Raw genomic sequence first — 9,714 nt, forward strand, 5'->3', positions numbered from 1 at the left:
AGTGGAGGAGTGCAAGGTCTCTAACATCCACCAGCTCTGTGATGTTGTCATGGAGGAGTGGAAGAGGACTCCAGTGGGAACCTGTGAAGCTCTGGTGAACTCCATGCCCAAGAGGGTTAAGGCAGTGATGGAAAATAATGGTGGCCACACAAAATATTGACATTGGACCCACTTTGGACATTTTCACTTAGGGGTGTACTCACGTTTGTTGCCAGCGGTTCAGACATTAATGGCTGTGTGTTGTGTTATTTTGAGGGGACAGCAAATGTACACTGTTATACAAGCTGTACACTCACTACTTTACATTGTAGCAAAGTGTCATTTCTTCAGTGTTGTCACATGAAATGATATAATCAAATATTGAGGGAGTGTACTCAATTTTGTGAGATGCTGTATATTTGTAAATTCAGAAAGGCAATTCCTGTATTGAGGTCATGAACCAGGTATTCTTTCAACCAACAGCGTTTTGCTAAACCGAATCGCCGAGACGGCAAGGTGTCGTTCTGTGACTGAGCAATGCAGTTAAAGCTTATTGCTTCCTGGTCGTTGCTGGTTTCTCAACTAACCCGGTAAAAAAAAAAAGTTAAAAGACGAAACTGTCTCAAGTATTTTCACAAATATTTGATATATTAGCTCAACAGTAAACATTAGAAAATATATTTCTCGATAAAAACTGTGCATTTTAAGCGTACATCCTTTAAAGTCTGATCATGCACACAATATATTTGAACTAGTATTGTATTGCCTTTCATTCATGTGATACATATTAATCACATGCTACCAAGTCCCCGGAGAGAGACTGTTTTGGTGACATTCATAGGATTTGTCAGAGCGAGAGGCAGGGATTGCGATCAGCAGTAAGTGCTTTCTTGGTACCCCGTGTCACGGAAACACCCTCAGATCGCAGAGGGGAATTTTTTTAACACTTTACAAGTGGGTTACCACATACGAGCCTGCTAAAAAATCACCCTTATTTATCTATAGCCCCAATGGCACCTATATACTCAACTAAATAATGTCTATAGATTGCATGATGCAGACAGGGTAAATGTTTTTTCACATACAGACCCAAATGTAGCGGGTAATCGTGGCATGTCAGTCAATAAGACTATGAAGCAGTCTGTAAATGATTAACATATTTCATTCCAATATTTTTATTTATCAGCTTAAAACGTTCATTGAACAAAATCCCATTGAATTAATATTAATTTATATTCCATGAACATGACTCCAGTTCTATCCATAGCTCAACTCAAAGACTATAGATGATTACAAGTCTAAAACCTTCATTTAAAATAGCATAAAATCATTCACGATTTTTCTATTAAATCGCATCACTTCAACAAGCATTTGTTTTTTAAAAAGTGTATATTAATTTATTAATTAATTAATCTAAAGTGAGATTAATTAATTCAAGATCCCAACAGTTTCTAACATGAAATATGCCTTATTCAATCAAGAAGGCTTGTCTTAACTTTTTACTACCTTTAACAATCTTTAGTATCATTTAGTGCATGTCGAAATACGCCTAATTGTTATGACCTTTATATCCATCTGATTTTATATAAAGACAGAATTACCTTCATGAGGGCCAATAGTTATTAACAGGATACACACTTGCCATTTGCAGCAAAAGCACACAAAAAAACTAATAAACACTCATATTCAGTGTTATATAGGCTACGTAAATTATTTGTTCCAAATACCTCGAAAATGTTTTTTGTATGACTGAAAAAACATTACATTTTAGTGTTTTGTTCTTTTTGTAACCGAAAAAAGTCATTAGAAAACAGTTCTTCCTGCGAGATTTTGTTCTTTGAGAGCTCAAGTTACGATGGCCATTTAGCGAGCGTGAGCCAACTGTCAGACCCCAATGGATTAATTTGCGCATGGGATTTCATGTTATTGATCAGCTGTTAATGTAATGTAATGCAAATTGCCAAAACAAAGAAACTTAAAGACAGTAATTTCATAACCTTTTCAAACTTTTAAAAGGTAAAGCGTGGTGGACTTGCTCTCCGCTAGATGGTGCTGGTCCGACAGAAACGGTACAGTTATTGGTGATAGGCCAGCGTAGGATAGACAGTCGTAATGCAACTCTGAGTGAGCCGTTATAACTATACTCATTGACAATCAACAGATATTCACCTATTTGGAAAAGGCATATTTTTAACCCATTGATTATCATCGTTACAATATAAAATATGGATTGTATTGGTTTGTTTTATTGTGGTGTACTTTTGTAAACATGGGCTCTCTGAATTGAATTACAACTGGTGGACACAGGAAATTATAATACATATTCACTCAAATCCTATTTGCACTCAAATTAAATTGTACATATACATGTTTATAAAAGGCATGTTATTTATTAAGAAATGGTGATGTATATTTTCTGCCCTTTTATAACGTTTTATTTCTTTCATAACATTAATATTTTCCACGGTCATTGGTAGCCCACTAAAGATTAGATATGATCACCTGTCACACCACGCTGAGTTCAAGAGATAAAAAAAGGCTACAGTAAATCTCTTTTTTCTGGGAAATCTTCATAATTTAAGCTAGCCTATACTTAACTGATCCATGATCTTCATTGGATTTCAGTTCAGTAACAGTTAGGCTAAATGTGTGCCAGTTCAAACTGTTTTTGTCCGGGTTTTTTTTATTCGCAAAAGTAAACAGCCAAGTTGACCAAATTCATGAAAATTACTGACTCCAAGTTGTTAAAGGGGAATCTATATATTTGTTTATAATCGCCTTTATTTTAAATGTTCTATTGAAAATGAAGAACATTTCTAATTTGTTAAAGTATACTTCTAAAGCCAGAAACAATCACAAGGCTGTTTTGAAAAATTGGTAGACCATAAATAATTATATTTTACGTAATTATTACGCTTTTTATATTCTCCATTATTGGCTTTTTCAAATGAACTGATTAAGTAGCATTATAAAAGCCTAGGTTTTTGGTGTATTCACATATAAAGGAATAGGAAAGCTATTCCGGAAGTGTGGGCCTAGCATATTCAAATTGTAGATGCTTTAGAGAAATGGTCAACCCACTCATATTTTGCAATGTTACAATCCAGTAATTACAATATGTTATACCACACACATCATCGAAATGATCCATAGATATTATGTAGGCCTATTGGAAACGTCACAATATTAAGGAATATAGTATATACTCATAAAGACATTTGATGTATTTTATGTTGTTTCCACTTATTTGGAAAATCATCCTGCAGAGCTATAAAGTCATTACAGAGCAGATAGAGGCCCCTATTTCTTGAGCTGCTTCCATGCTCTGTGTGACCCGTGACTGATGCGAGTTAACAGCTGACTCTTTTCCATTACAAATGGCTCGCGGATAATCTAGATAACTAACTACCGGATCACGCAAACTGTGAAGCGTGGAGAGGCACACGAAACGTAACTATTTATTTAACAAATGCACACAATTAAGGTGTAATGTAAAAATCATACATTTTCTGAAGTAGCCCATAGAATTGTTTCTAATATTGAAACAGATATTTGAAAAGCCATATATTTATAAATACTATTTGATATGTACATTTCTCTATAATTTAAATTGCTTCTTTATCATAAAGTACGAGTATGGGGAGTAATCCTACTGCCAGTGCCAGTGTTGATGCATGAGCTTTGTTCAATATGCAGTCTTCTCTGATCTCTATGATCTTAAGCGATTTTTTTTCTGCAGAAAATGTGCATGCATATCAAGATCATAACCAAATAGAGATCCAAAGTTTTCAAGTCGTCCTCAGTTATTTTTCAAAGACCATTTGTGCTTTTTTCCTCTCTTCATTTGCCCAGTGACGTTTCCTTGCCATGTGATCACAGCTTTGGTATAAAGCGTGAGGGAAGATCCGCCCTCTTTAGGATCCAGGTTTGCCCTTTTTCAGATCTTTTCACACACTTCTTACTAGCATCCGGATGGTGCGCTACTGAACAACAAAAAAGCACTACAACATATGGAAGTGGCTGGAAAAAGGGACATCTCTTACTACCGACGTGCTCCTCTCATTCCCTCATATGAGTTGTTTTGGAACAGGGCAGAGTAGCACCGGCAGCATCTCGTCTTCCTATCCGCCGTAGCTTCTGGGAGCACAGCGCCGCACAGTGCAGCGCTCTGCACAGCCAGTCGTGAGTCATGACTCTAAGCTCCGAGATGTCGGATGCCTCCATCCTTTCGGAAGAGACCGACATCGATGTGGTTGGCGAAGGGGAGGATGGGGACAGCCAGACGCGCTCCTACGTAGACGAGGTGGCGCAGATGCACGACGACCTCCTGGCTGGCTCCCCGCCATGTCTGGACAGCTCCTCTTCCCGGGATCCTTACAAACCAGCCAGTAAGAATACCCTGGTGAAGCCCCCTTACTCCTACATCGCCTTAATCACCATGTCAATTCTTCAGAGTCCCAAGAAGCGACTCACTCTCAGCGAGATATGTGACTTCATCAGTAACCGTTTCCCGTACTACCGGGAAAAGTTCCCCGCGTGGCAGAACTCTATCCGACACAACTTGTCCCTGAATGACTGTTTCGTTAAGATACCGAGGGAACCTGGAAACCCCGGGAAGGGGAACTACTGGACCCTAGACCCCGAGTCCGCAGATATGTTCGATAACGGCAGCTTTCTCAGACGACGGAAACGCTTCAAACGGCAGCAGCAGCAGGACTTGCTGCGGGAGCATAATACTTTTATCCCCGCCTCTGCATACGGCTATGGACCTTACGGCTGCGGTTACGGTATCCAGCTGCAGTCCTACCATACACACTCTGCGCTTTTCGCGTTTCAGCAGCAGCAACAGTCCAGGCATTCGCACACCGGGACAATTATCCCCGCACCGTCCTTAATGCCTACATCCACTGACTTGGCCAGGGGCAGGTTTTATCCCCAGCTCAGCCCCAGTCTGGCTTCACCTATACAGAATGCAGCCAAGTCTAGCTCGCCTGTTCAACGCTCTCCCTTCTCCATAGAGAGTATAATTGGGGGGTCGCTGAGCCCTGCACACTCTCACTGCACTTCGCGGACTTCTCCCGTTGTTCCAATGTTAGCCTCTTCCCTCGCTCCACAGTCGCCCAACCAGCCACCAAGCGTGCACCCAGGAACTGTTTTACACACGGTGGAAAACTTTCCCAACAGAATTGTGAACGGCACTAGTGGCTGTTAATTTCTATAAAATAACTTCCAAGTTTTCAAGAAACACAAACAAAATCGCTCCCTCTTTGAAGGTAGGATTATTTTTCTATGTTTTTTTTGGTAGGGTAACACGCAGCTGAATGATGGACATTAATCACTTCGTGCCTATTCATGCTGTAAAAATATATTTATGTTAATAACATTTTAGTGTCAATCTAACTTTCTCTCCACGAACTGTTTCGTTGTTTATGAATTGATTCGTTTAAATCAGTGTTTATGGCGTCTCAGGATATCGACTTAATGAAACAGGTTATAAATGATCACATGTCTAAAACAATGTATTGTGTCAAACAAACCCATGTTCTTTTTAGTTTGACAAATTGAAACAATTTTACTATTTCGATTTGTGATTTGTATTGAAAAGACACATGGATGAAAGTAATTGATTTATATGCAGTGTGTTCTTATTTCAGTAATAAAATATTGTACATTCTTTGGCAAGTATTGTATAACCGGAGTGTGATATTTTTTACACGGTTTGTTTTTCAATAAGAATAAATATTGTTTTACAAAAAAATACATTTGCCTGGAAAGTAACTTATTGACTAAGTAATAATGTCAGTCTTGAAATTAGCCTAATGTAGGCTTACTAGGACACTTTGAGTAGATCTAAAGTTTTGTTTTTCATACTGTTTAAGAAACACATTCTCCAAAACCAAAAGTTATAAACAATATTAGATAGTATTTATTTAGTGAAATATAATACGGAAAATAGGCCCTAAAAAGACAGCATAGTAATAAGTTCACATCTAGTATAACACATTTGCAATAGTACAACTACTACTCGACAGCCGCGGCTAATAATAATATTAATAATTAATCTAAATTACAGTAACGCATTTATCTTTTGACATTCATTAATATTTATTTGGCCCCAATATACAAAGCAACAGCACACTGTATAATGATTGTACGTTTCTTCAATTTTGTAATGGTGGTTTGCCCACAAATGACTGAAAATTAGAATTAGGTATATTGGTTAACAGTTTTATGAAATGAATATTTGATTTTATTAACTTACTGTGGATCCACTTCTTACATGCCTAAATTAGAAACCTTGCTATTTACTATAATATGTGTTAGTGTGTGTGCCTTACAACGTGTATACAACTCTGACATTAACATTGGGATATACATTTTCCAAATCCTTTAAGCATGTAGCCTTTAAGCATGTAGCCTCACAAAACTTAAAGTTTAGGCCTCGTTCGTGTGTGTGTGGGTGGGGGGGGGGGGGTGTGAATGTAATTTCATGCTCCATCCATGGCCTAGATGATAAACCTTGGCCTACAAAAGCCTACAAGTCAATTTGCCCTCTCCCACATTTATCCTTGTAATTACGCGTGGTGGACACAGTGTCACTGGGGTGATCGACTGTATGTTTCTACCTTAGGGACGGTGATTATTACTGGTGATCCGAGGCAGCCGGCTCAGGCTCTTGAGAAAACACTCCCCTTCGACCGTTTCATTATCTCCTCATACTTGTCACAGTTGCCACGAGAGAGGGAGATGTATTGGTCAGAGAGGCTACAATCCTTCACGTCCATAGCCCACAGCAGTAGGCTAGACATGCGCGTTGGAGAGTGTTTTACAACACTGAGCTTATGCGCTTAAGGATACATACTAATGTGTACTAGCTTATATATTAAAAGGCTTTCAGAGGCACAATGTCATTATCATGCAATTATGCATCATTACATATTACTAGGTCAAGCCCATATCTCATTCCTACTAACCCTATGTATAGGTCTATGCGGCAACTGTACACAGTGATTAGCTAACTAGATAATAACATGATGTTTAGGCTTTGGCTATATTATCTCATTTTGGATGGTGTTAAAACAATATACATGTATGTCTGTACAAAACACACGGTGAAATATTTTTATTCAAAGCAGGTGCTTGTGAGAAACCGCTGGTAAGCCATTGTTTCAGAAAGCATCATCATTACATCATCTAGGATAAGGCGTGATGGGCGGGCAATAAGCCAATAGAAAGGCCTTATCTCTCTCTACGAGGGAAGGACCATGGCTGTGATCCATCCGCGACTAATGCGCATCCTCTTCTCCTCGCCGCGTGTGCTTCCCCTGAAGCAGAGGAAATGCGTGCAGTAGAACTGGATCCACTCAGCACTGTGCGTCGCTCACAGTTCAGTAGGCCATGGGAGGACAGCGGGCTGCGCGATGATGTAACACGCAAGCCAGGCAGTAGAATAGAGCCCGAGAGAGCGTTCCTGACCAGGCCACGGCACTACACTAACACAACCGCGGGGGCGACGTGCACCTGCTTTTTGGAGACGGAGGTCACATATTTGCTCGTGCTGAATGATAAAATAACTCGTATAAAGGGTTCAATCAAGGGCAAGTCATGACTAAGCATAATTATTGCCATTTCACAGCCAAAAATAGGCAGGGAGCCACTCGTAGCTGTGAGAGATATGAATGTCTGCAAATTGAGTTAATTGTTTTTTATTAGGCCTAGCTAATTTAGCCTATACATAGGCGTAATGCCTTAGAAACTCGCTCAAATCATATAAATTGACCGGATAAAAGCCGGAAAATTGCGAATATATATATGCATTTTATATAATCGTTCTACGACTAATAGTTAGCTACTTCGCAATGCAAAAATCTCTACCAATTGGACTGTGTGTGAAAAAGCATACCTGAGCTGACCACAGGGCTGCCCAGACACTGGTTCTGGCCGCGTGCGTATTCTCACAGTGTTGTTTAGTATTGTTCTAGTTTGAAATAGCCTATTGATCTTGTAAATGTTTAATGTTATCATCTATCCCTCTTTTTATCTGTCTCTCTCTCACACACACACGGTCTATATGCACAGGAAAGTAAATATTGTTTTACACTGCTCGTAATATAATGCACAGATATATTGAAATATTTTCTTTCATAAACATAGGATACTCAAATGAAAAAATAGCCTCATATTTTCTACAAACATTTGATATTTGGTTGCCTGTATATAAAAATGCACATTTTTATTTGACTCAGTAATAAAAACATTACCTACGTTCTAAAAATTATGGGCACATGTTTTGGAAATTGGTAATACCCTACACGACCAGGCCTTTCAGACTACCCTTGGCTATCCGTGGATTTTAGGTATTGGCTAAGATTTGAGTCACACGAAAGTAGTTCAATAATTTAATGTAAAACCCTGAAACGTCTGGATAAGAAAAAGACCCATAGGACATACACCAATAAAACGCAAAAATAAATAAATTAATGTAATAAATACGTGATTATCTTCGTTCTTCTGGAATAGGCAAACATGTTTCCTAATTTTTATTTTATTTTCAACTGTCATTCTATAGATATTAGGTCTACCTGCGTCAATGTCCCAGTGTTAATCTATCCAAACAAATTAAACAATTTTCAAAAGTTGTGTCCAATGCAATAAGATATTTGCCCTTCCAGCAAACTTAACTGACTAGATGACTTCTCACCTAGTTAAGAACAACCTAGAACATATACATACAAACACAATGTTAGATCAAATTAATTTCACGTAAGAGTTCTCTTGTAAATACCATCGAGACATAATGATATCACTATGACGTAAATCCTGCCGTGGTCTACCTATGAATAAAAACCCTGAGGCACCTTCTTTATGTGTCAAAAGACGATGTGAAAAAAATGCATCAATAAATTCAAGGAGTCACACTCTCTTTCCCTTCGTAAAAAACCGCGATAGACAATGCTGAAATTATATATACACTTAATATATGGATATGAGTTCACACAAAGTGCTTTACAGACACCACGTCAAACAATAATTTTCAAACAATAATTTTTGTAACAATAGAAAACAAACGTTTCTATTGTTACATTAACGTGCATACATCAAAACAGTGAAATTACTTAGGAACGCAATATATATTATCTGAATGACTCCATGTGGACCGGCTGCTAATGGTGTTTGATTAGGTTGGACTTCTATGTAGACAGCAGATCCTACCTGTCACAAACTAGTCCTTAAAAGCCATGTTTAGATATGGTTCTTTTGTTGGCTATCTCACTTACCCCCCCCCCCCCCAACACCCCCACCCCCACCCCATTTAGCAGAGTGGAATGATGCAAATCCAAAAAGATGGGGCAAATTGGAGTAACAGGCTGAGTTTAAATCTTTTGACCCAACAACTATTGGCTGCTATAAACCTATTATCTAGGCTATATTAGAAAATCATCTTTCAGTGTTTTTGTACGTTTTATGATGGATGTCCACAAATATATCCCGTATGTAAAATGAAATCAGCAGTCCGAACAAATGAACAAGTTATGGGCCAACCTGATCGGTTAACACGTTCTTCTTAGCAAATGTCACAGATCATGTGGGTATCAGCCTGCTTGAGCGTGACTGAAGCTCTACTGTTGGAAGTTTATCCTTGGCGGGTCACACAGGTTGCAAAGAAAGAAGCTAAAAACATAACATTTAGCTCATAAAGCAATCCGGTGTTTTTTCCTTATGTGCAAAAATGTC

General features: G+C 38.6%; 1 protein-coding gene across 1 annotated transcript; it reads left to right on the plus strand.

Annotated features, from left to right (window-relative positions):
* Window positions 1-3,884: 3,884 nt before the first annotated feature.
* Window positions 3,885-5,687, plus strand: foxd1 (forkhead box D1). Its single transcript, XM_010899282.3, has one exon. It carries the CDS (start codon window positions 4,169-4,171, stop codon window positions 5,189-5,191), a length of 1,023 nt encoding a protein of 340 aa, XP_010897584.1. The 5' UTR covers window positions 3,885-4,168; the 3' UTR covers window positions 5,192-5,687.
* Window positions 5,688-9,714: the final 4,027 nt, after the last annotated feature.

This window comes from Esox lucius, chromosome 14 (assembly GCF_011004845.1).
Source record: "Esox lucius isolate fEsoLuc1 chromosome 14, fEsoLuc1.pri, whole genome shotgun sequence".
NCBI lineage: Eukaryota > Metazoa > Chordata > Actinopteri > Esociformes > Esocidae > Esox > Esox lucius.

What these genes read in the sequence shown, in the direction of transcription:
- foxd1 (XM_010899282.3), top strand. Translation starts at nt 4,169, where the DNA reads ATGACTCTAAGCTCCGAGATGTCGGATGCCTCCATCCTTTCGGAAGAG.